At 50.6% G+C, this 25,762-nt stretch overlaps 1 protein-coding gene across 1 annotated transcript in view; it reads left to right on the forward strand.

Annotated features, from left to right (window-relative positions):
- The window catches only part of Lrrk1 (leucine rich repeat kinase 1), a 128,977-nt gene extending 104,073 nt beyond the window's left edge, over positions 1-24,904 (forward strand). The window contains exons 22-34 of the mRNA XM_021167567.3: positions 1,232-1,395; positions 1,801-1,940; positions 4,018-4,267; positions 4,771-4,937; positions 8,697-8,894; positions 10,555-10,832; positions 12,663-12,857; positions 13,738-13,889; positions 17,049-17,166; positions 18,109-18,225; positions 20,717-21,567; positions 21,775-21,876; positions 23,558-24,904. Coding sequence (XP_021023226.1) covers positions 1,232-1,395; positions 1,801-1,940; positions 4,018-4,267; positions 4,771-4,937; positions 8,697-8,894; positions 10,555-10,832; positions 12,663-12,857; positions 13,738-13,889; positions 17,049-17,166; positions 18,109-18,225; positions 20,717-21,567; positions 21,775-21,876; positions 23,558-23,735 — 2,910 coding nt within the window. The 3' untranslated portion in view covers positions 23,736-24,904. The remainder of the gene's footprint in view (positions 1-1,231; positions 1,396-1,800; positions 1,941-4,017; positions 4,268-4,770; positions 4,938-8,696; positions 8,895-10,554; positions 10,833-12,662; positions 12,858-13,737; positions 13,890-17,048; positions 17,167-18,108; positions 18,226-20,716; positions 21,568-21,774; positions 21,877-23,557) is intronic.
- The last annotated feature ends 858 nt before the right edge of the window (positions 24,905-25,762 follow it).

Below are 25,762 nucleotides of genomic sequence, written 5' to 3' on the forward strand. Positions count from 1 at the left end.
TGTCTCCTTGTGATGTCAAAATGGTTCACTGTCTAACAGTGTGCTGGCGCTGCCCCTCCTAGGGTTCCCTCTGTCTTCTGCCCTCCATTTGAACTGTGTCCTGCTGTGTTCTAAGTGGGAGGTCACTATGCCCCACACACACATTGTGGGAGGCTGAGCTCAAGGGGGGTGGGGAGAGGAGGGCTGGGTGGGATCACCAACAGCAGGTCTGGCTGAATAATCAATACAGAATGAAATCCTGTTAAAATTCAGATGGAAGAGAAGGGAGAAAAGTTCAGCCTCAGAGTCACCAAAGACATGCAGATTCGCACAGCCAGTCTCTATTTGCTGATCTGTCACACCAACAAAGAGCCCAGCCAAGAAGCCCAGCCCCCAGCCCCAGTGGGCAGTGAATGTGATAATAGTCTCTTCCTTTTCAAAACCTCCCTATGCATCCAGAGCCTTAAAACAGCCAGACCCTAGACCGGGCATCCCACTGTTCAGTCTACACTGGAACCAGAGAAATCTTCCTGTGTTTCTCATGTGTGTGGCACTCTATGTTGAAGGGACCGGAAGGGACCGGAAGGGCCAACCTAGAAGAAAGGAAAGGTTCAAGAAATCACTATCATAGCCTTCGGGAAATGAATTTTAAGTGTTTTCAATGGCATGGGAACCATGACGTTTTCAAAGTATACCTTGTTGTCTGCTAGAGTCTGGGGCATAGTGGGCAGGCGTATACCACTCACTGAGCAATATCCCCAAGCCAAAGAGCATGCAGAATGAGATACACAATCCAAATCATTGGGGGAGGGGGGTTGGGATTTTTTTGTTTTTTTGTTTTTTATACATATTGTGTAATAAGACTCCTAGACTCATACCTACTCGTACCTTCCAGCTGGGTTAAATTAAATTGTTGATTGCTTATTTTCTCTGCCATATTTTTCTGTCCTGTCCACATTATCTAATGTAAATGTTCACTTGTGAAGTCAGGGAGGAAAGTCTTGAGAGAACAGCCTATTTGTAATCACTAGAAGAATCTGTTCCCAGGGTACCCCGGAGACCCTTCCACACCATGTGGCCTTTGACTTGGCAGCCGGGGGGGGGGGGGGGAAGCAGCAGGCGTGGGAGGCACGGGTGGGAAAGATGCAGCGATTTATCAAGATGAGGCTGGGTCGGCCTGCTCAGAGCTCCGCACAAGGCCAACGAGGAGCCCAGAATTCTTAAACAGGGCCCTTTCTCTCTTGTCTTTCAGCTTTTTGAAAACAAGAAGAATACGAAAAGCAGGAACCGGAAAGTCACCATTTACAGTTTTACAGGGAGCCAGAGAAACCGCTGCAGTACATTCAGAGTCCGAAGAAATCAGACCATCTACTGGCAGGAAGGGCTGCTGGTCACTTTCGATGGGGGCTACCTCAGGTGGGAACATTGGGGAGCCCCCTGCTAGGTCAGCATGGTAGCCAAGCAGCAGTCCTGCGAGAGTCCTGACTTAGTACCCTTCCCACTTGGAGTCCAGAGTTCTGCTCCTGAGAAAAGCTTATCATGGTAGCTTGCTAGAAATAGAGACCTTCACTGGAATGTCCCAGTGGCCCCATCTTCCTACCCTTCCCAACCCCTTCTTAAGGATAGACTGAGGGAAGCCATAGTCCAGGGTTTCAGTTCACTCCAGCTGGGGGAGTAGGGACAAGGACAAATTAGATCATAAAACAGGTATCTAAACAGGAGAGCCACCCCAATATCCTACAGGGCACACAGATCCTGGGGGTCCCCTGGGAATCACCCCAGGTTCCTGACACTGGCCTCCTTTTCATTTCCGGGTTACAGTGTGGAATCCTCAGACGTGAACTGGAAAAAGAAAAAAAGCGGAGGAATTAAAATCATCTGCCAGTCAGAAATGAGGGACTTCTCAGCAATGGCTTTTATCACAGACCATGTCAACTCCCTGATCGACCAGTGGTTCCCTGGTAAGAGAATATTCTGGAACCAAGCCTTTGATCATGCTTACATAAACATATGTATGTATGTATGTGTGTGTGTGTGTGTGTGTGTATGTGAATAGATGTATATCATATATATCTATGCATATGACATACATATATATATACACATATACATATATATGTCATATGTGTATATGGATATATATGACTGCCTCTTTGAGAAAGCGAAGTTGCCACCAGGATTCAGTCTTTTGCTGAGAGTGCTGCTCCAGGTTAGGACAGGAGGTCCTGTGGGATTGAGTGTGACAGAGGGTATGTGTCACAAGACAGAACTAATTAGGTCTCCTGGATGCCTACAATATATGGAAGGGATGTCTCTGGGTCCCACACGTGACCCAATGACATTGTTAGTGTGATTTATGCATGGTTTATGTAAGTTGAAATCAATAGGCTTGCCATCAGGGGGACCCAAATGTGGAGGGCTGTCCCTGGTGTAGGGTCAATGAGAGGGGAGGGCAGAGCTGCAATGCCAGTTCCTCCTTCCCAGTATGCCTCTACCGGTCCTGGTGAAGAGCAAGCCACCCACACAACCCTTCTCAGACTCTTTGAATCCATTTCCCTACTGACAGCTGACCCAAAGAAAATACTTTTTGAAGCGAACCCCCTGGGGGCCTCTGTTTGTTTTGCTGCTGGGGTGGACAGAGAGCAGACAGAGGGGAGTAGGGTAGGGGTTGGGTGGAAGATGAGGTAAGGAGGGTGGGGTGGGGTAGGGGTGTGGGGGTGGGAGTGGCTTTGGAGCAGCAAGCAGCAGGAATGCAGCTGAGGGGGAGGAGCCCGCTGAGGGGAGGAGCCCGCTGAGGGGAGGAGCCTGCTGAAGGGAGGAGCCCGCTGAGGGAGTCTCTGGAAACCAGAGGAGGGGGGGCCCGGGCGGGATTCTGGATGGCTTGTCTGTCACACAGGCCTCTATGAACTGGTCTACTCACCTGCCCCCAGAGTCTTACATCCCAAGAGGACAATGGGAAGGTGCTTAAGGATGCCACTGGATCTATATTGCAGACACAGAGTCCTGCTCCCTTGCATATTGCTTCAAAGAGTGACCAACATGTACAGTGGCTTTAGGAAGGGGATTCTCAGAGAAAACAGCCACAATGTGAGTCAGGGTGACTAGAGGGCTCTTGGCCAGCCAATGGGGCCCCCAAGCCCTGTATCAACTCTCCATCCACTTAGTAGCCCCCTACCAGCCTGTGCCCCAGTAGGAGCTAGGGATTTGGCAGGTAAGCCACTTAGCCAGTAATGTGAGAGAGAAGAGACTCAGCCAAGCAAGCCTTTGAGACAAGATGCCCGAGAGCCAGCGACCAAGAGTCTCTCCCTGTGGATGTCAAATGCACCCAGGACATCTAGGAATCCATACTGTCCTGTACAAAGCAGGTCACTGCCCTGCCCAGGGTACTTTCATGAGTGTTTCTCAGTACCTCCTAATGAGAGGGACACAGTAAAGATGTATATCCTAGTAGGGGAACCCACATCAAGTGTCCAGCTTTCCCATGATCTTTTGTATTCATTATCCCCTGCATTTAACTTCCCTAGAGCACGCCAGTAGGCCCTCCCTTTCTAACTAGTACTAACTGTGGTTAGAGTAATGGACTATAGCTCAGATTCGGCCCCAGCCATTCAGGTAAAGTCTCCACCACTCCTGTCTTGCCTTCCTCTACCAGCCTTCCAATGAATGCAAGCAACTCAGTGTCTAGACCATGGGGTAACCCCTCTGTGGTGAGTCCTTTGGGATCAACAATTTCCCTGTCCAAAATGTTACTGGAAGGCAAGGACAGTTGGTATATGCTATAACCCCAGAATTTAGAAAGCTGAGACCAGAGGATCTTGAGTTTGAGACCAGCCTCAGCTATATAGCCAAACCCTGTCTTACAATCAAAACCAAAGCAATAAGTCACCACAGAGCAGTACTGGATTTCTGGCTCTCCTGGGCCCAGGTAGGAGCAGAAAGAACCTCTGATATAAAAGCCAGCCAGACTCAGAGTTCTAGGGTACTGCTCAGAACATCCACGGCCGGTTCACAGGAGCTGTCTCCTCTGTTCCCATTTAGCCCTGACAGCCACAGAAAGTGACGGGACCCCACTGATGGAGCAGTACGTACCCTGCCCTGTCTGTGAAGCATCCTGGGCTCAGCATGCAGATCCAAACGAGAGGTCAGAGAGTGTGCAGTACTTCGATATGGAAGACTGTGTGCTCACAGCCATCGAACGGGACTTCATCTCCTGCCCCAGACACCCAGACCTCCCAGTACCACTTCAGGAGCTTGTACCAGAGCTGTTCATGACTGACTTCCCAGCCAGGTATGCCCCATGGTCCCTCCCAGGACAGGGAGGCAGGCTATGCGCCTCTCCGACCAGTTCACGGCTTAGCGCTGTAACCATGGGGTGACAGACAGTAATTATTCCAACCATTCCTTCCTTCCGAGTCTCAAGTGACTTAGATTCCCCCATCCTAAGCTTCCTGAAAGTAATTAGACCAATGGCTTTCTACTGGAGTCCACAGCAGGCCCTGCTGCCCTTGGCTCACAAAGCAACAGGGCCACCTTCACTCTCTGCTCCTCTTCGAGGTTAGCACTCCTCTCTGTGTCCCTGCGATGCAGCCACCATACAGAGCAGGAGACTGGGATTGCATAGGCTGTACAGGTTGAGCCCCTGACATGTGATAGATCCAGGGTTAGCCTAGATCAATCCAACCTCAAGTGGCTTTGAACTGTTATTCCCCCCAGAGGGAAAACTAGCAACCGAGTCCAGGACATGCCCTGCCTGAGGTTGGAGGCTTAACCCCTTCACTGTGTGTGCTCTAGGCTCTTCCTGGAGAACAGCAAGCTGGAGCACACGGAGGGTGAGAACAGCATTCTGGGCCAAGGTGGCAGTGGCACAGTCATCTACCAGGCCCGGTACCAGGGCCAGCCTGTGGCTGTGAAGAGGTTCCATATCAAGAAGTTCAAGAATTCTGCTAATGCCCCAGCAGGTAACGGGGTCATAGCCAGCACATTTTCTTCGGATACATGAGCCCTCGTATGTCTGACCTCCAGGCTACCTTAGGGAGGACAGAGGTCGCGTGCATGTGGAGCAGGAGGGGAGGAGGATTTGAGGGCTGGTATAGTTGATGCAGCTCTGCTTTGTGCCTGGCCTGGCAGGTTGGGGAGTATAAGATGGCGACCCAAGCCAAGTGAGGCCTTAATATTGCCACCTGTCTAGACAGAAGTGTGTGTTAGCAGAGACCACTCCTCCTATGTCTGCTTTGTGCCTGCCAACGGCCTGGCACACATAGATGGGTAACCATCTGAAGTGGAACCGCCTGGAACCTCGTGGTTTCCCACCTATCCACTTTGTTCCCAGAAACAATGACTCTAAGACTTCTTATATATGAGTAATTACTTAGGCCAGTAATAGCTTTGGCTCTGTTCCCTGACTAGCTCATATCTCAATAACTGAGTTTATTCTAGTCTATGAGGTTGGTTACCTCTCCTTCAGTGTTCTGGAGTGAATCTCCCAGATCTGACTGTTTCCCAGAATTTCTCTCTCTCTCTCTCTCTCTCTCTCTCTCTCTCTCTCTCTCTCTCTCTCTCTCTCTCTCTCTCTCTCTCTCTCTCTCTCTCTCCCCTCTCCTCTCCCTCTCTCTTCCCCTCTCACTCTCTCTCTCCCTCTCTCCCCACCTCTTTCCCTCCTCTCTCTTACCCTCTCTTTCTCCCTCCCCCTCCCTCTCTCTGCCAGAACTCTCACCTCCTATTCCCTGCCTGATCTCATTGGCCATAGGCCTTTTTTATTGACAGGTGCTGCTTCCACTCAGTACAAGAGTCTCTCTACATTCTGATATCAGGCCAACTCCTCATCTGCAGGGCTCCTTCAGCCATGGCCTGTGCAAGCAGAAAGCTGCATAATGAAAGACAAGAGAATGAGGCAAACTTTGTAAAGAGATACTTGGGATGTTCCCACCCCACTACACCCCCCCCCACCCCACACCCAACACCCCACCAAGAAAGCCAGGAGGCAGCACACTCAGACCTGCATAGCAAATGCAGTCCAAGACCCCCTTCCAGGGGGAGGGGTCTTCAGTGCTCCCATTAATCCATTTCTGTTGCTACCACAGAATATCCCATGCTAGGGAATCACTAAACAGACGAAGTTGTTTGGCTCGAGGTTGTGGTGTGTGAGAGAGCCCAGAGCTTGATGCTGGAGGATCTCCATATTATATCATCCCAGAAGGCAAAGAGTGAGAGAGTGGGGAGCCAGAGGCCCAGAGGGGGCTGTATTTCCTTTTCTAACATGCCCACCCCTTGGCATGGCTACCTTAAGTTTTCCACACGTGAGCATTGAGGGGTGAAGGGAAGACACGGTCTAACCATAGTGCTCAGCTCAGGCCTCCTCACTCCAGCCTGTGGAACTGCTCCTAAAGCCAATATATGTTCTTTGGTAGAAAAATTAGAATCCTAGAAACGGGAAAGAAAGAAACCAATTTGCAATTCATTGAGGAGAATATTTGTTTCTGCACTGATCTAACATACTTGGTTGACAAACCTCAGGCTGATAAAAGTCCCCTGGAAATCCTGGACTTAACGCAGACTATTAGAATTCAATGGTGCTTCATACCCAGCAGTGCCCATTAGAAAATTCCCTCCACAGTGGTGATAAGAAGCACCCGGAACTGTGGGTAACTAGGGAACCTTGAGTCCCAACTGGGTAACCTGACTAACGGAGTATCCAATGCATATGCGTTGACCCAAAGTCAAGAGCTGACAAGGGAGGAGCAAACCCCACAAAGGTCTTGAATAAGTCTACAGAGGTTACAGCAGGCTTCTCCCAGGGCTCCACCCTGCCTGCCTGGGAAGTGGAAGCAGCCTGTGGCTCAGGAAGCCTGCACACTGCAGAGGTGACCTTGCTGGCCTGAGAGAAGACAGCGTCCTCACTAACTGGAGTGGTGATGGAGATTAGAATCTTATCCACCCTGTAATAAAAAATAAAACTTTAATGGGTTAAAGAGCCAGTGCGAGAATGGACCTTTCCCCTAGCAGCCAGTGCACTCAAGGCCTTGCACAACCTGTGAGCTTGTCACTAAGTCAACAGACCCCCGACTTTAAAATCTGTGAGGAAGGAATAGAAATGGGAAACAAAACAGTCAGGACTTGGCTCTACCCTGCCTACTGGCTTCAGAGACAGATGATCCTTTGTGGACTGGCCACAGCCAGGGGTGCTGTCATGAGTCTCCAGAGTCTCCTGCAAGCCATCCTGCATGAGATGCATGACTGTCAGGGGTGCTAGAAGAAGTGACAGCATGGCTGGAAATCACTCATCCCTGCTGTAGACCTTTCTCCTCTCATGTGAATGTCACCGGCCCGCAGCCATGGACAGATGTCCTGCTAGCTGATGATAATGATGGTAGTTTTTCACCTTCACTAGTCCTGGCTACTTGATTAAGAATAAGGTAACCTGCAGTGACCCGGAGGGTGGAGGGGAAGGAGCCTAATTGCATTCCAAATAGTGCCTGGGCCAGATTTTGAACACAGTAAGGGGATACAGATGAAATAAGGTCACCGGTACCTCCACATGAGTGGCAGCTGTGGTGAGAGCTGTAAGGAGGTTGGAACCCCATGGCAGTCCTCCCTTGAGGAAACTTCCCTGGGGAAACTCAGGGAGTGCCCAGAAACTGTCACAAATGACAAGGCCACATTGGCTCTTGAGAAAGGAAGAGACTCCGTGTTGTCATTTGCAACTGGAAGACTTGACTCAACTGCAGTAGCCTGAGGACCTCCCTTTGGGACCCTTGAACACAGCGCAGAAAAGAATTTCAGGGTGACTCACAGTGAAGCACAGTTGGCAGAGTTGTCTCTTTAGAGTGACAGAGATGATGCACGCTGTGGATGTAAGCAGAGGCCATCAGAGGGAAAAGGAGACATCTTTAAAGGAAGGATAATGGCTCCCGCCTAAGACGTGGGTGTGGCCACTCAGGAGAGTCAGTGCTTAAGTTCCTTAAAGTGTATATGTGCATGTGTGCCTGCATGCATGTGTGCAGGTGTGTGTGTGTGTGTGTGTGTGTGTATGTAATTTTGTACCTGAGATTAATGACCAGGCTCAAAAATCAAGCAAAGTTTAATAATTAAGTACAAAACAATGATCTAGGTCACCTATTACCCCCATCTTAAAGGCTCTCCCTCTTGACAAGGAAATTGCCAGGTTTTACTGGGTAGTTGTTGAGGGCTGGTGTGGAGAAAGGATACTGTGGTAGGTAAACTCTAAGGTCTCCCTCCATCTGTCTTTTCTTGACTTGAGCTCTCCTCTTACAAGTGCAGCTTAGGGAAGGGGACTGACTGCCCTGATGGCACTCTGGGTAGGTCTGTCAGTTGTGGTGATGGCTTTTGGTTCCCAGTCGGAGGGGAGGCAATCAGATGCTGGGTAAGGAGTCTCTTCCCTTCTGCCGTCCCTTTAGTTTTCCCTGACTTTCTATCCTGTCTTGGTCTCAGCTCCACAATAGCAGCCTTTTAATCCAGATTCTGGGTATCAGTATCATAATCCTTCATACAGTATGTACTTTCAAATACAAATCCGTCTCACCTGACCCAAATCCCTGTTATGGAGAACTAAGAATGGCAGGCCCCCTGTGTCCTGTGACCCTTAAAAGCAGCCTGCCCAGCCTAGACCTGGGTCTACCTTGCCTTAGGTCCAGCGGGGAGGCCCCAACCTGCACCTTCTGCTCCTCCTAAAGAGCTGATGTCCTTGCTTTGTCCTGCAGACACCATGCTGCGGCACCTGAGAGCCATGGATGCCATGAAGAACTTCTCAGATTTCCGTCAGGAGGCCAGCATGCTGCATGCCTTGCAGCATCCCTGCATCGTGTCACTCATCGGCATCAGCATCCACCCGCTCTGCTTCGCCCTGGAGCTGGCCCCGCTGGGCAGTCTCAACACCGTGCTATCTGAGAATGCCAAAGGTACCACACTCTGAGAGCATTCTAAGGGGCCATCCCTGTGGCCTACTCCTGGGAGGTCAGCAGAGCCCTAGTGCAGGAGACAGGGCCTTCCTCTTATCTCACATGTCTCTCTTGCAAAAAAAAAAAAAAAAAAAAAAAAAAGCTTTGGGTGGTTTCATTGAGCCAAAGGCCTTGCCAATTCCAAACATGGGCCAGGGTATGAGGTAGCCCAAGGGTTCACACTTTGGGGTCAGACAGAAGCAAATCTCAAGTCTTAAAAGAAGAGGGAAAGAGCCCCAACTGGGAAGACATGGAGTCTCTGATGAGATGGCACCACTGGTCTTTGAAGAGACAGCATCTGGTACCTTAAGTCCCAGCAACATCACTAAGTCCCTCCTGTAACCATATCTACACACTGGGCACCAGTTAAGATGGTACTTACGATCCCTTCTGCCACGTCTTATTCCTCAAATAAACTTAAAGGGAATTCTGAAGGAATTACCCAACTATCCCCAAACGGATGCCAGAAGTAGGGGGCTGGCTGCCTTCTCTAAGAAAGAACGGCTATTAAACCAGTCACTTCTCGACCTCAGTGAAAATGGAAAGGATTTATGCAATGTCTCTATCTTTAGTTTACACTTGACCGCAGGACGAGGTTGGCCTCAGATGGGTGCCAGGGTCTTGAATCCTTTTATGAAAACACATGCAGCCCCACACACAGCATACCCTGAAAGGATCCCTAAGAATGGGATTTCTATCCTAAATGCATACGACTTCACTTAGTTGTTCTCTGTCCTCTCTGGCATGAAGAAGAGCAAGAATGTACCGGGGGCATTAGAGTGGTAGGGGATATGTTAGTCACTGTGTCACAGTGACAGTTCTCCGTCACTGTGACAAAATGCCTGAGACAAACAACTTATGAGAAGGGAAGGTTTGTTCTGGCTCCTGGCTTCAGAGATTTCAGGCCATCATCAGTTGCCCTTGTTCTTTGGGCCTGTGGATTGTGGTACTTTATGATGGGGGTCACATGACAGGAAAGATTGGCCATGTCATGTCAACTAGGAGGTTGGGGTGGGGAGTAAGTTATAGTTCTTCAAAGGCATGTCCCTGATGGCCTCACTTACTCCCGTGAGGCCTGTCTTAATTAGGGTTTCTATTGCTAAAACACCATAAGCAAAGCAGTACGAGGAGGAAAGGGTTTCTTTCTGCTTCTAGCTTGTGATAGATCATCTTGTGGAAGCCACGGCAGGAACCTAGAGACAGGAACTGATGCAGAGGCCATGGAGGAACACTGCTGGTGGGCGTGCTCAGCCTGCTCTCCTATACAACCCACGACCACCTGCCTAGAGTGGGCGGGGCCCTCCCCCATCAATCATCAATCTAGAAAATGTACCACAGGCTTGCCCACAGGGCAGTGGCAAGGGGGTTCATTTTCCCAGGAGAGGTTCTCTCCTCCAAACTGACTCTAGCTTGTGTCAAGTTGACAAAAACCTAGTCAGCACAAGGCCTCGCTTCCTAAAGGTCCCATCTCCTCCCAATAGTGCTATACAAGCCAACCCTGAAACCCCATCCAAACCAACGTAGGGGGGTCAGGGGAAGAATGAAAGACAGGGTGTGAATGTTAATTTGATTCCATCTTAAAGTTGATAGATTTGAACATAAATGCTGCTCTCTTCCCAAGATTCTTCCTTTATGCCCCTGGGACACATGCTCACCCAAAAAATAGCCTACCAGATTGCCTCGGGCCTGGCCTACCTGCACAAGAAAAACATCATCTTCTGTGACCTCAAGTCAGACAACATCCTAGTGTGGTCGCTGAGCGTCAAGGAACACATCAACATCAAACTGTCAGACTATGGCATCTCGAGGCAGTCCTTTCACGAGGGGGCCCTGGGTGTGGAGGGTACCCCAGGTTACCAAGCTCCAGAGATCAGGCCTCGCATCGTGTATGACGAGAAGGTATCTGCCTGCCCCCTCCCCTCCCTCCTCCCCCCCTACCCCCACCGTCATCCCTAAGCCCAGCCGTGCAGAGCAGGAGCCCAGGACCAATGAGAAGGCAGACAGGCAGTCCTGGGGCTCTGGGCTCATCTTCTCTCAGTAAGGGGGATTCCGGCTCTAAAAGATTCTGTCTGTATCTTTTAGTATGTGTGTGTGTGTGTGTGTGTGTGTGTGTGTGTGTGTACGTGTGTGTGCAGGTATTGTTGCCTGTCCATCCACCTTAGTGTCTTCCTTGGTCACTCTCCACCTTATGTTTTGAAGCAGGCTCTCTCACTGAACCTGGAACTAGCTCACTGATTGACTAGTCTTGTTGGCCAGTGAGCCCCTGGAATCCTCCTGTCTCCACCTCCCAGTGTTGGGATTCCAGATGCATACTGCCGCTCCTGGCTTTTATATAGGTACTGAGGAGCTGAATATAGATCTTCACGCTTTCACAGTGAGCACCTTACTCACTGAGCCATTGCTCCAGCCGCAGCTTCAGACATAGCCACAAGAGTCCAGGATAGAAGTGTACCTGCACCTAGATCTCAACCATCACATTTCAGGCACCACCTGGAGACAGAATAAAGGTGATAGAAGGTACCACAGAATAAAGGTGTGTCCAGGTACCACAAGGTGCTGGTTAAGTGCCAAGCCAGAGGAGTGTGAGTGCTGGGGAAGTGAGTGTGGCTTCCCAGGCAGCTGCACAGCCAGCTGTGGCTGGGACAGCGGCTGAGTCCAGCTGTCTGCTCCGTTAGCTGCATGTCATGCCGGCCTGTTCCGTCACCTCCCCCTTATCTCTAACTTACCTGTGTTATACTTATTTACCTATGCATTTATTTAGGGGGCACCTGTGTGTAGAATTCAGTAGACAGTTTGCAAGAGTGAGTTCTCGCCTACAATGTGGGCTCTGGGGATCGAACTTAGATCATTGGACTTAGCGGCAAGTGCCTTTACCAGCTGTCACTTGCTCTCTGGTTTCTTATTATTGCATTATTTCCAGATGGGTCACGGACTTTGATAATGACCTAAGCCTGCAGCTGTGGCTGTTGCCCATAGGAAAGGCAAGCCAAAGCAACAGAAAAGAAAGACTGCTCAGTAGCAGGAGACGCAGACAAGGTGTCCCCTGAACATGGAGGCTATGATAGAAGCAGTCACATTTAAAAACTGCTGCCTCCAGGCTGGAGAGATGGCTCAGAGGTTGGCTGCTCTTCCAGAGGTCCTGAATTTAATTCCCGGCAACCACATGGCGGCTCACAACCATCTGTAATGAGATCTGGCGCCCTCTTCTGGCATGCAGGTGTATATACAGGCAGAACGCTGTGTACATAAAATATCTTTAAAAGAAAACCTGCCTGCCGACTCCATCTCGGACATTCTCTTATGAAAGATGTTCTCTGACCTACGTGAGGTCTGCACAACTCTTTCCTTGCTGGTTTTTTATGACAATTAAAACACATGGGACATTCCCTTTTTTGTGAATTTCTTATACAACCCTCTGGGGTCTTGGCTTTGGAGCCCTTAGTTGGCACCTGGTAGTTAACAATTTCTGTGTGTATGGCTATCATATGGATGGAAAAATGGATGGATGGAAGGATACATAAATAATACAGATAGAAGAAATGATAAATGGATGGGAAGAGGTGGTCAGAGGACTGTCTGGATGTTTGGACAGGTCAGTTAAGTAGATAAATTGGTAGATGGACTGGGGAGAGCCTGGTTGTGCCCTCCCGTTCCTTCCTCCTCAGGGCCAACTTTCTAAGGTTGCTGGGCCCAGGCAGGAGACCTAACTCGGCTTGTCTTCCTGCCCAGGTAGATATGTTCTCCTACGGCATGGTGCTATATGAGCTGCTGTCAGGACAGCGTCCTGCACTGGGCCACCACCAACTTCAGATTGTCAAGAAGTTGTCCAAGGGCATCCGCCCAGTTCTGGGGCAGCCGGAGGAAGTGCAGTTCCATCGGCTGCAGGCACTCATGATGGAGTGCTGGGACACAAAGCCAGAGAAGGTACGCAGAGCAGAGCGGAGCCTGGCCTGTCTTCCCCTGGTGGTAGGGGCTGTGGGACTCCAGAGCATGTGTGTGCATGCTCACTTGCCCTCACTAAGGACAGCTGAGCATCTCTGTTCATTCTCGTCCTGGTTACTCTGATGGGTCTAGTCTTGGGGTATGTGTGTGTGTGTGTGTGTGTGTGTGTGAATCTGTCTGTCTGTCCTTGGAGAGTTACCTTTCTTCTTCTCTACAACATGTGCATACAGGACCAGAAGTATTTCAAATTTTGGAGTTTTTCAGATTCTTAAGATATTTTTAAAATATTAGTTGAATATACCCAATCCAAATATCCAGACTCTAATATGCTCTGAAATCTGGAACTTTTTGACTTTTGCTCAATGTATATATCAAATGCATTGTGGTAATATAGTCCCCATCCAAAATCAGAGGGAAGGTACATATCTCTTTGGAAGATTTGCTCATGAGAAGCAGGGCCTATATTACATTTTTAAAGAAAGTTCCTTGTTTGTTGGAAAAGGACTTTAATATCAAACTTAGCACTTGTCCATCAAATCAGATAATTAATTAATGCAATATGACTAGAATATGAGAAAGATCCCTTACAGAAGTTTATGACCCTGGACTTAAGGTAAGACACAAGGTAGGCCTTTGACTCCAGAGCAGCTGAGCCTATTACTATAGCCATGATGACACAGAGGCTATGAATAGCATGCATTGATTGATTGATGATTGATTGATTGGAGGGGGAGGTGTTTGGATGCCTTTTCAGTCACTCAGTCCTCCGATTGGGAGGATTCACAAACTCCCCAGGCTTGGGCCAGGTGGCCCTGTATGGGGGACCACACAGCTGTGCTCACTAGAGACCTCTCTCCTGCAGCGCCCCCTGGCCTTGTCCGTGGTGAGCCAGATGAAAGACCCAACCTTTGCCACCTTCATGTACATGCTGCCCTGTGGGAAGCAGTCGGCCTTCTTCTCATCCCAGAGCCAGGAGTACACTGTGGTGTTCTGGGATGGGAAAGAAGAGTCCAGGTAATCTCTTCCTCTGTCCTTCCCTGCACACTGGGAACAGAAAGCAGCGATGCCGGTGGGGTGTATTATTGAGCAGACAGCAGAAAGCAAAGCTTGGTTGTAGTACATTCAAAAGAGAAGAAGGGCCAGGCGGGGGTGGCAGAGGCCTTTAATCCCAGCACTCAGGAGACAGAGGCAAGGCGGATTTCTGAGTTCAAGGCCAGCCTGGTCTACAGAGTGAGTTCCATGACAGCCAGGGCTACACAGAAAACCCTATCTCAAAAAAGAGGAGGGGTACAGATTTGAAGCTAAGGGAAGCAAAGAAAAGGTTGGATGTGTTGGAAACCCAATTCCAGGAAGAGAGGGAGAGTGTTGCTTCAAGATGAAGTTAGCCACATTCTGAACACGGACATTAGATGATGCTGAAGGTGGAAGGGTGAGCAGCCAATGGGGTGGGATAAGGAAGCCAGCAGACCAGAGCCGAAGGAAGGCAGGGGACCAGAGCCAGAGGGAGGCAGGAGGCTGTAGCAGAAGGGTCACTGTCTAATAACTGGCTGTGGGGCAGCCTCTTTCTGGTTTCAGCTCTTTTTCATAGTAAAGTGGCAGGAAGTGAGAATGGGGAATGAGATATCTGAGAAGAAAAGAGAAGGTCCAAAATGGTCACCATGATCTGGGGAGCCAGGGTGCCTGCAGGGAAGTACAGAGACCCACTGTAAGTTACAAAGAAACCCACCAGCCTGGCTATGTGACTTCTGCTCACTCCAACTCCTAAGACTGAAGATGGCTGAAAACCTGACTGTTTCACCAGGAAGGAGAGAGGAAGCAGGATGTGAGGGTCTTTCAATGGGGCATTTAGAGAGAAGGCTCGTAGGACCTGAGACCGTAAAGTAGGGAGAATACACAATGGCCCTAGAAGGTCCCCAGCTAGATATGATTCAAGGCAGAGTAAGCTGAAGATCCAGGAAAGGGTCAAGAGGCAGTTGACGGTCAGCATCGTGTGGCCAGAGAGCAGTCAGTAGCAGAAGGCAAGAGGTTTGCTGTAGGGAAGACCCACTAGGAGGAAGAAAGAATTCCTGAGACCCAGAGGCAGGGCATGGGAAGGAGAGTGGCAAGAGACGAAATCTCCATGGAATGGAGGTTTTGTGTGATGGCCTTTAGGGTTGTCCGGTGCAGGCTGCCCCTTCTGCCCCCAACACGAGAGCTTTGCAAGTTAGTGTAGTCTTCAGATGCTCTCAGTGGAGAGCATTTACAGGCCTCACAGTCTGGGGAGAGGAGGCTTAGATGATGTGAGAGTTGACAAGGGTGGGATCAGCAGAATGAACTCCGACATTTGCATGGATCTGAGGCTCTTAAGCTGTCAGTGGGGACATGGACAAAGGGAAAATAAGTTCACATTTCCAATTCTTTGCATTGGAGAGGACCAAAGGAATGCCACTGGCACTCCGGGATCTAGACATGGTCTCTAAGTACCAAGGAGAAGCAGGGTTTATCAAATGGCTGACTCCAGGGCTGGGCTTGGAACATTTGACACAAGAGAAGCAAGGAAGCAGGCAGAGGCTTCTGGGAGCATCTTATTGGGACCCCGGAGCCAGCCAGGTCTGCGGATGCTGGGAAAGACCCTCTCTCACCCACCTGAAGATGTTTGCTTTCCCTTCATCACAGACGTGAGCAGGATGCTGGAGAGAGTTGGACCTGGGGAAAAAATGATCTTTTCCAGTAAGAAGAAAGTGTCCTTAAAAACTCCCACCAAAGAAGGGAGAGTGAGGCAGGGGGCTTCTACTTGGGCACACAGAGTAGGGAACCTGGAGAGAGAGAAGATCAGATCCCCAGACTGATCCATGGAAGAAGAAAGGGAAGAAGGCAGGAAAACCAGGGCAGCATGACACTACTGTGGTTAGACTCTGGCCTTTTCTCTGTAGTTTTTATTTTTCTTACAAAGTGTCATTAATTTTTTTTCAATACATAGGAGGAAAGACTAAAATGATAGACAGGACTTTGAAGAAAGTTTAGTTTTCAAGTTTTGTATCCGTTTTTATCATCTGCAGTCGTTTGGTGTCAGTCAGGGATGGAGAAAGCCTTCTAAAATCTGGCTCCAGGAAAGAACTCATAGCGTGGCTCCTGTCCATTGCTCCACTTCCTCTCTGACCAGGAGAAAGAGCTATGGGGAGTGTGGCTAACCAACTAACCACTCCTCTACTTGGCTTCATTCCCTTCTCCATGCAAAGGACACTGGGGACATGTGAAGGGGCAGTGGTGCTGGACACATCCTGGCCTGTGAGCCAAGTGCTTGCTCTCCTCACTAACTGTGAGCTGTTCTCAGAGTACCCAGGTTGGAGGTGTGTCTTGAGCTCCACCCAGTCAAGTGGAGACTTTGCACATCTTATCTTTAGCCTGCAGCTGTCTACTAAGCTCAAGAGGCTGCCTCTGTTCCTGTGATGGGTGGGCTCTGGTCAGTGGGAGAGCAGTGAGCAGTCCAATGGAGGCGCCCTTTGTCATCATGTTGGGATGGGTGCCTGAACCCTTGGAGGTCACAAAAGGAAAGGAGGCTTTCTTTCTGGCTTCCTGTTGGAATGCCCTTTCTCTTCCATGGTCAAGCCTTGCATAGCAGGCAAACCCAGATGTACCCAATGGCATGAAGGCTGGTCCTTGAGTCTCTCGGGATGTGGCAAGGTGTGCTTCTGATTTCAAGAGGTGAACAGGGTAGCAGACAGCATCCTTTGTGTGTAGTTACCTTTGTGTCACTGTGGACAAAATAACTGACAGAAACAACTCAATAGTGGATAACTGATCCAGACTCACTGTGTCCAGTCCCTGCTGTCTCAGTCCCCTGCCCTTGGGAGGAAAAGCACGGTGGCAGAGGCTCTTTTACTTCTGAGAAGACAGGATGCAGAGAGAGGAAACAGGAGAGACAGAGAAGGTGGGGAGGGAGACCGGGGTCCTAATAGATCCTTCAAGGCCCTGCCACCAATATCCCATCCCCTCCAGCTAGCCTCGCCTCCCAATGTTGCTAGAACCTCCCAAAATAGTGCCTACATCTGGGAACCAAATCTTTAAAACATGAACCTGTGATAGACCCTTCACGCTTAAAGGATTACCCCTGTTCCAAGGCCATTCCCCCAGCCTGGGGAAGGAGGTGCCCCTGGCTATCTGAAACTAACTATATGTTGTTGCTAACCACAGGAATTACACGGTGGTCAACACAGAGAAGGGCCTTCTGGAAGTACAGAGGATGACCTGCCCCGGGATGAAGTTGAGCTGTCAGCTCAAGGTCCAGAGCTCAGTGTGGATAGCCACGGAGGTAACTGTCAGCCTCCAGGGCCTGTGTCAGGGTGAGCGTTAGAGAGGTACAGTTCCCAGGGGGACCAGACTTGTAAAACTACAAGATGTCAAGATCAACTTGTCCCTGAGCGATCCCTAAAATAATGTCATCAATCCTGTGAGGTAGGTCACCGGGGGAATCACTGCTGGCTCCTGCTGGCCAAAGCTAGGATTCAGGGTAGTAAGAATAGGTAGAGACGCTCAGCGGGAGAAACTGGGTGTGTTGATGGCATTCTGGGTTTCCTCATAATACCGTGAGGGCCATGGAGCATAGCTCATCTCCGAGGACCTTCTGCCTCTGTATGCAGAAGTCATTGAAAGATCCAAGTGGCTGTCCTATGAGAAATCCAAACGCCGCTCCAAATCAAATGCTCCAGGGTTATGAGTAGGGGACGGAACATCATAATGCTTCTACATGACTGTTTAGAAGTATATAGATCTCCCAAAACCCATAGAGACCCATGGCATGAAAGCCTCACTGATCTGTTTTAGGAGAATACACAGAGAGATCTCTAAGAGTACCTATTCCGATACAATTCTTTATAGCAACAATAAATTCATCAAATATGTTTTAAGGTGATGAACAGAGGAGGTGACCCCATATACATCCTTGAGGGGGTAAAGGGACTCTGCCCATGGCACACTGTCACTGTATTGTGACCTCACTTTGCTAGTGGTATACTCATGCATAGCCGAAGGGAGCTTCTGAGACGTTCCATCCCCCACTCCTCAGGACCCTCTATGAGTTAACTTTCTTCCAGACTGTAGTTTTCAAACAAAAAGCAGAAATGAATTAGCAAGCAAAATGCTGCCTTTAGAAAGGTACCAAAGGGGTTCCCCAGGCTGAAAGCATCCTCATAGGACATACCTATAGGTCACTTCCTTCTCTGGCTCTTACAGCGAGCTTGTCTGCTTTTTGCAGGACCAGAAAATCTATATCTACAGCCTTAAGGGTATGTGCCCATTAAGTGTGCCCCAGCAGGCTCTGGACACCCCGGCTGTCGTCACCTGTTTCTTGGCAGTACCTGTTATCAAAAAGGTAAGGTGGGGAGAGGGGCATATTCAGGTCTGTCACCAAGTATGGGAGGATCTCCTTGCTGAGGACAGTGGAGTCACACCTTTCTGGGCCACCTTGCCCAGGTCATAGCCAGCTTTAGAGACACAGGTAACCATCGTTAACCTGTGCCTACTGTCCAGGAGCAAATGCCAGTGCCCCTGGTTTAGATGAGGCTCACGCTGGTGCGGATAATGAAGTAAACATGGCTCCTTCTCTTGATAAAGGCATCAGGAGCCTCTCCTCTGCCCTGGCCACTGTTTTTTCTGATTAGTGGGCATAGCTGATTCCCTTTCATCTGCCTCTGCCTTCTCTCAAAGACTTGCTTTCCTTCCCAGGCCTCAGTCCTTTGCCCAGCATTACCCAGCATTACCCAGCATTGCCCAGCATTGCAGAGCAGACCCACTTCCTCACCCTCCTAACCCCATTCACTCAGTGCACTCCCCAGCCCCAGCTCCACCGCATCTTGGCATGGAATCTTGCCTCACTAGGGCTGGCAAGGCCACCTCTTGACTGGTCCTGGGCCTTCTCCTCCAAACAGTGGACACGGGAGCTTCACCTTCCCTTCTGGTGAACTGTCAGGAACTCCTCCGAGAAATTGGGTGGCACTGCTTGCTCTCCCAAGTTCTGCTTCCTTCCCTGGATCCAATCAGGTGACAAGGGGCCTGTGGGTACAACGCGTGCCTTCCACCAGTGCATAAGCATCACTTCCTAGCACCGCTTTTTAAAATGTGCTGCCTGCCCTTTATGTGGTCCCCATTTGTCTGCCTAACATGAGGATGATTGAGTAATGAAATGGGTCTGGGACCCACGGAGCCCAGAGTTCCAGGCTGGGTACTTGGAGCTAAAGGTTGCTATGTCTTAGTATGTCACCAAACCTGTGAGCTTTTCTCTGCACCCTGATCTAGCTTCATTTCTTTATAAAAGGGACAGAAAATGGGTATGAAACGACCCTAACAGTCATTTATGACTGTAGCCCCAGGAGCACCCTAGGCAGCTGGGATCTCTACACCAGAGGCCGGGAGAACCGGACACAAAGCATTATTGAAGGGCCCTGACAGCCAGAGCCCCAGCCAGGGCTTACGTCCTGCCAGAGCAGGGGAAATAAAGCGGACTTGTGTGAGCCTCCTGCCCAGGGTGCCTGCCCCCGTGGAGGTTGACCTGCGGAGGCCACACAAGGGCAGACCGTGCGTGCATTCTTGCACAAGCACGCTCACAACCCACCGAACGTGGTGTTCCCCACGCCGTCCAGCAGGGCCAGGATCCAGAAAGACTTATGGCCTGTTTGCTCTGGCTGCTTTATTGACCTAGATCCTGAAGATGGATTTTGAGAAATTTTCCTAGGGCTCCTTACTGTGGGTGTTGTGTGAGAGGCCACTCACTCCACTACCCTGAACAGCTGCCCACCCAGCTCCACACAGGCACCCTGACTGCTAACAAAGTGGCTTTCTGCCATTCCTCCTGGCTAGATAGAACAAGGCTGGGGTCCTGTCATGAACTCTGACTTGGTTCTGTGGCCCTTTTCCTGACCCACTCGCTCTGCTCTGCTCTGCTCTCCTCTGCTCTGCTCTGCTCTGCTCTGCTCTGCTCTGCTCTGCTCTGCTCTGCTCTGCTCTGCTCTGCTCTGCTCTGCTCTGCTCTGCTCTGCTCTGCTCTGCTCTGCTCTGCGATACCCCAGGAAGCCTGTATTTGGCTTTGTACCTGCAACTTTGGCTTCTGCTTAGTAACCGGTGGCGGTGGCTACAGAGGAAATGGTGCTTTGTGGTACGTCAAACTCCTCAGTAGTGTCAGCACAGGCTCTTCAGAGTGCGGATGTGGGCACATGGGACCAAGACATGCCAGCAGGAGAGTTAAGCTAGAAGCTCGTTCTTCCAGAGTCATAGATTGTCCACTTGAAGGAAACAGTGGGATCCCAGGCCACAGAGGTATCTCAGACTTAACCCTTTCCTGTGCCAGTGCAGTGCCCAGGTGATAGTGGTGGGCACAGAGATCTGCCCCCTGCTTTTCTGGAGTTCTCCACCGTGTGAGCAACGAACAGAACTCATGCCTATAACAGCTGTCATGTTAATAAACTATCTACAACAGGGAGAGCATTCTGCCCTGCCTTTCATGAGGCCTTCATGGCATCCAGGAAAGGCAGCTCCCCGCTGCTCATCCAGCAAGGGACCAGTGCCAGGTGGTGGCACCCTTGCTTGATGCCCTTGGCACTAAGGGCACTGTTCTCCCTGGCTCATCTCTTGCCTTGCAGCACCAGTGATGGGTGTGGCTCTGCTGGGGCAAGGCTACATCATCTCTGGACAGAGTCCTGAGACCCCTGAGCAGGCCAAGATTTCAAAGGCTTTACTTCTCTGAGGCACTATGGAAGATCATGTGACCACTTGAGGCACATAGACTGATGAGTCTGGTGTCTGCGGTTTCTCTCTTCGCATGTGTGACATGAAAGAATATCGTGTGTCCCTGTCCCTTCCCCCCACAGAACTCCTTCCTGGTGCTGGCAGGCCTGGCTGACGGACTCGTGGCTGTGTTTCCTGTGGCACGGGGCACCCCAAAAGAAAGCTGTTCCTACCTGTGCTCACACACAGCCAACAGGTCCAAGTTCTGCATCCCCGACGAAGACGCACGGCAGAACCCCTACCCAGTGAAGGCAATGGAAGTGGTCAACAGTGGGTCTGAGGTCTGGTACAGCAATGGGCCTGGCCTCCTCGTCATCGACTGCACCATCCTGGACATCAGCAGGCGGCTGGAGCCCTACGCAGCCCCATCCACGGTCACGTCACTTGTGTGCAGCTCAGACTGCAGAGGAGAGGAGATGGTCTGGTGCCTCGACGACAAGGCCAATTGCTTAGTGATGTACCACTCAGCCACCTACCAGCTCTGTGCCCGGTACTTCTGTGGGGACCCCAATCCTCTCAGGGACACGTTTTCTGTGCAGCCCTCAGTCCCAGAAACCCCAGGCAGTCACAAAACCACCTCAAAGGAGCCTGTGGAAGAGTGCATCGCAGACGTGAGCATCATGTACAGCGAGGAGCTGGGCACGCAGATCCTCACCCACCAGGACTCGCTCACTGACTACTGCTCCATGTCCTCTTATTCTTCGTCCCCGCCCCACCAAGATCCCAGGTCCCCTTCTAGTCTGCCCAGCTCCCTCACCAGCTATTCCAGTGTGCCTTTCTCTGCCAACTATGAAGACTCAGACAGGCTGCAGGAGCCCAGTGTCACCTCTGACAGAACTGAGCATGACCTGAGCCCCATGGATGGGGAGACGTTCAGCCAGCACCTGCAGGCTGTGAAGGTGCTTGCTGTCAAAGACCTCATTTGGGTTCCTAGGTAAGCTTTGTGGTGTGGAAGTATCATTTCTGAGCCTCTTGCTTTGGGGCTAGGTTGAGTGGAACCTGTGGCTTCCTTAAAGATTCCCAGATCCATCTGGGCCATTCTGCCGAGCAGGCCTTGCCATTCGGTTTTAGAATTGAGAGTGATCTGGATAGCACAGCATCCTGAGCCAGCTCTTCCCCTGTCTTGGTTTTGGTCCTTTAGACATGGCGGAGATATCATTGTCATCGGCCTGGAGAAGGATTCAGGTGCCCAGCGGGGCAGAGTCATCGCTGTTTTAAAAGCCCGAGAGCTCAATCGGCACGGGTAAGATTGAGAACCCTTCTATATGGCTGGGGGGGGAGGAGTGTGGGAAACCTTAGGACTCACTAACATGCCCACTAGACAGCACAGCAGCCCTGCTACCCCCTGGGTTCCCACAGTTAAGCCTCTGGATCCACCAGTGTGGCCACAGAGCCAAACAGAAGCAAGGTGGGGTCCTCCAGGCAGCTCCTGAGGTTCAGCATGGCAGCTGAATAGAGCATCAACCACTGGCCAAGGATATCTATTTCTGAGGTGTCTGTGTACCTGTGGATCAAGTACACTGCCAAAGGTGTATCACCAGGGCCAGATTCAGCTGGGATTGAAACGGAAGGTCTCTCCAATTGGTTCACTGTCCTTCCTACCAAACAGGAGAGGTCCCCCACCCCAATGTTAGGGGACCCACCAGCCCCATGAAGCACCAGATAGGGCCAGGTGACATTGTCCCACTCTGCAGCTCCTCTCTCTGAGCCTGAGAGTGTGACTTGATGCTAATCTGCAGTGAGTAGCGCTAGGAGACATGCCAGTCGCTGCTGTGAGGACAACAGTCCAGGGCCCAGTCTTCGTGGCCAGGGAGATGGGAGCCTGGCATTAAGCCAGAGTTCTTGGCAGTGTTTATCCCTTACCCTGAAGCTCCCCATGAAAGTCCCTAAAGCCAAACGTGTGAAGTATTTCCCATCGTAGTAGATTCACTGGCAGCATGCGCTGTCACTCATCCTTGGACAAAGGTCTTTATTCATCTTTAATATCATCGCACAGTCCCATTCTGCCCAGAGCAGTGACAAACAGCCAGTCACTCATGCCACATCCAGTCACTTGCCTGCTAGCACTGGGCTTTCTCAGTGAGTCCTGGGATCCTCTCTGTGAACGACTCTGGAAATAAGATCAGGCTTTGCTCCTGAACCCTGGCTGACCTGGTAAAAGGAAGCTTTGTGTCCAAGTAGTTCCCAGCTGCCAAGCTGGGCTTTGGGAAACAAATGGGTCCTCAGAACCAGGTTGGTTGGCCTTGGCACACCTACTCTGACTATACTGGTATCCTTTTCTAGTCACACCCCCACCCCCACCCTGAGACAGGTTTTATCAAGAGTCGGGCACATTTGCTAGAAGGAGAAAGACCCGAGTTGGCCAGCTAAAAAAGCAAGGAAGGACCAGAGACTCTTGATACCTTGGTGAAAGAGAGCCTTCATGTGTAGTGGGGCTCAGTCCCTGGGCCTAGGAGGAGGAGGAGACCAGACCCAGAGATGGGCCAGCAGCCCTGCAGAGACACCATCAGGACAGAGAGAATGCCTGAGCAGAAACTTGCCATGCATGCACAGACCATGCACAAACAGCTCACAGCCTCAGAAACAACATAAACAGCCGTGGCCTGAAGATAGCAGATCTTCTGCCTAACATATTCCTCTCAGTCTCCTGAGTCTGTCATCTTCCAGAGCATTAGTCTACAGCGAATGCTTACAAAAGTAAACGGGTACCCTTGGCCTTTTAGGTACATTATAAGGCCCCATCCCATAGGCCAGATTACCAGGTAGAATCAGGACTTTCAAGTTCATTCTAGAGCCAGACTGAGCTGTTTATGACACCCTCTTAGTAACTCCGCCCCCTTCAAGGATATCCATGAAGAGGGAGGCCCCACCCTGACCTAGTGAGGACTCCTGTGGGTGATCATAGATCCCCCATCTCTCTGCAGGGTTCTGGTGGATGCTGCAGTGGTGGCAAAGGACACCGTAGTGTGTGGCTTTGCAAACGAAAACACGGAGTGGTGCCTGGCTGTCTGGAGGGGCTGGGGCGCCAGGGAGTTTGACATCTTCTACCAGTCCTATGAGGAGCTGGGCCGGCTGGAGGCTTGTACTCGCAAGAGAAGGTAATGCCTATGGAAGGGCCTCTGAGTGGAGCCAGCAGGTCCGAGCCACTGCCTGACCCCTCAGCTCCAGCCCTCCTAGGGCACAGAAGACAAGCGGGTTCTTTGCTAAGCCTTCTGCTAAGAAGGGCTGAGAAGCTAGGAGCTACTGGCAGTTTGGGAGTTCTCAGGTTCTGAGGGGAAAGTTACCAGCCCATGGGAAGCCACAGGGTCTGGTTGAGAGAGGCCTCCTCTTGCCTCTTCCATAGGCTTCCAGGAGCCGGGGCGAGTGACCCCACTCCAAGCCTTCCTGGCATAATGAATGGGCCTGTCCGTTTTTTATCGCCAGGCCTCAGATGGAATTACACTACAGAGTCTTGGTTGAGGAGCAGTTCGGGGTAAGGTGGGAGGAGGGCTATGACCCCTGGCCCTCCTTCCCCCAAAGACCCCAGTCTTTCAGCCTGTTTCACAAGGCTCTGAATCCCTGGAGTGTGAGGCCCAGCTTGGTGGAACTGAGATCACATCTCCTGCTTGGCAAAGGCTACACATGGGAAACCCCAGAAGGACCTGGGCAGGCAGCATTGCCCAATAGCGGGGATGAATGGATTCCTTCAAGAGTCATGGCCGGAAAGCCCAGTGCAAGGGCCCCTGGTCCCCCTTTACATTCTTCTCCCCCAACAAAAGGAAGGAGAAACCCAATCTCTGGGCCCAGAGAAAGGGCCTGTGTTTATGGCTTGGTAAAATAAACTTGGACACAGCTGGAGCACAAGCCCTGTTTGTTTGCACATCATAATCTTGTTTATCACTTTAACAAATTAAGTAATATCTCAGCGGTTAGGCCTGGTTGTGAAATCCCATCGTATGGGACTTATACTGAATTATGTATTTGCCAAACATTTACTGCCCACGTGGACAGCAGATGAAGAAAAGCCAAGTTGTTAACAGGGTGTACGGGCACAACGGGGACCATTTTATAAATCCTGTGCACACGTGTGCACACGCACCCACATCTTTGCCGAGCCTCGCCCTTAGAGGATGCCTAACCTAGAACTCACGTTTGAATGTGAGACTGTATTTGGCTCAGGTTACTGAACCTTTTCTAGAATTAAATTATAAAAAAGAAAACGTAAGATGTGTTGCGGGGTGCGCATGCTGGTGAGACTCGTGTTATCTGAGAATAAACAGACTTAGACGAAACCATGGCCTTTGTCTCTTGAGTGCGACACACAGGCTCTGGCCTTCCCAGGTCCCCTTGTTGCCCAGGGTACACATGGGCCACCCCTCTCAGCCCACTGCTGGGTGTTCCCGGATGCCCTGTAGTGATTCCCATGGGCAGTTGCTTTCCTGTTGGCCTCAGCTCTGAAGAAAGCTAGCTTCTCATTTCCTTTTGTGAGCCAGGCTCTGAATCCTGAGGACCAGACCTTAAGCACTATGGGTGCTGAAGCCCTCACCTCCGTTTCCCACCCTGATCTCTATGGTGAGCCTTGGAGGTCACTGGCTTTTCTTCTCCCCTGACGTCCCAAAGCTGCCTGCTTGGATCTCCAAACAGGAGCCCGGCCCTGACTGCCCTGACTGCCCTGCGCCTGCACCCTGTGTCACTGGTTCTCAGGCTGCTGTGCTACAGGACAGCCTCCCAGCTTTGCAGACTCAGCCCACCTTTAGCCTTTAGTGTCTCATCTTCTGTCCACAAACCGAGCCCTAAACCGAGCCTCATAGGCAGGGAAGGAGGACTTTCACATAAACACCAGGAACCTGAAGGGAAACAGCTAATGAACTTGACCACAGAAGAATTGAAAACCTAAAAGAGACCTGGGCAGTGGTGGCATATAACTTCAATCCCAGCATGCAGGAGGCAGATCTCTGAGTTTGAGGCCTGGTCCAAAGAGTGAGTTCCAGGCTAGCCAGGACTACAGAGAAACCCTGTCTCGAAAACAAACAAACAAAAAATAAAAACAACAATATAAACACCTATAAGGAAACTGTACCACAAAGGTAAACAACTGACAGAAGAAAAAAAAAACCCACAGAGCTGATGAGATGACTTATCATATAAAG

This window comes from Mus caroli, unplaced genomic scaffold (genome assembly GCF_978045245.1).
Source record: "Mus caroli unplaced genomic scaffold, Mus_caroli_1 scaffold_8, whole genome shotgun sequence".
Lineage (NCBI taxonomy): Eukaryota > Metazoa > Chordata > Mammalia > Rodentia > Muridae > Mus > Mus caroli.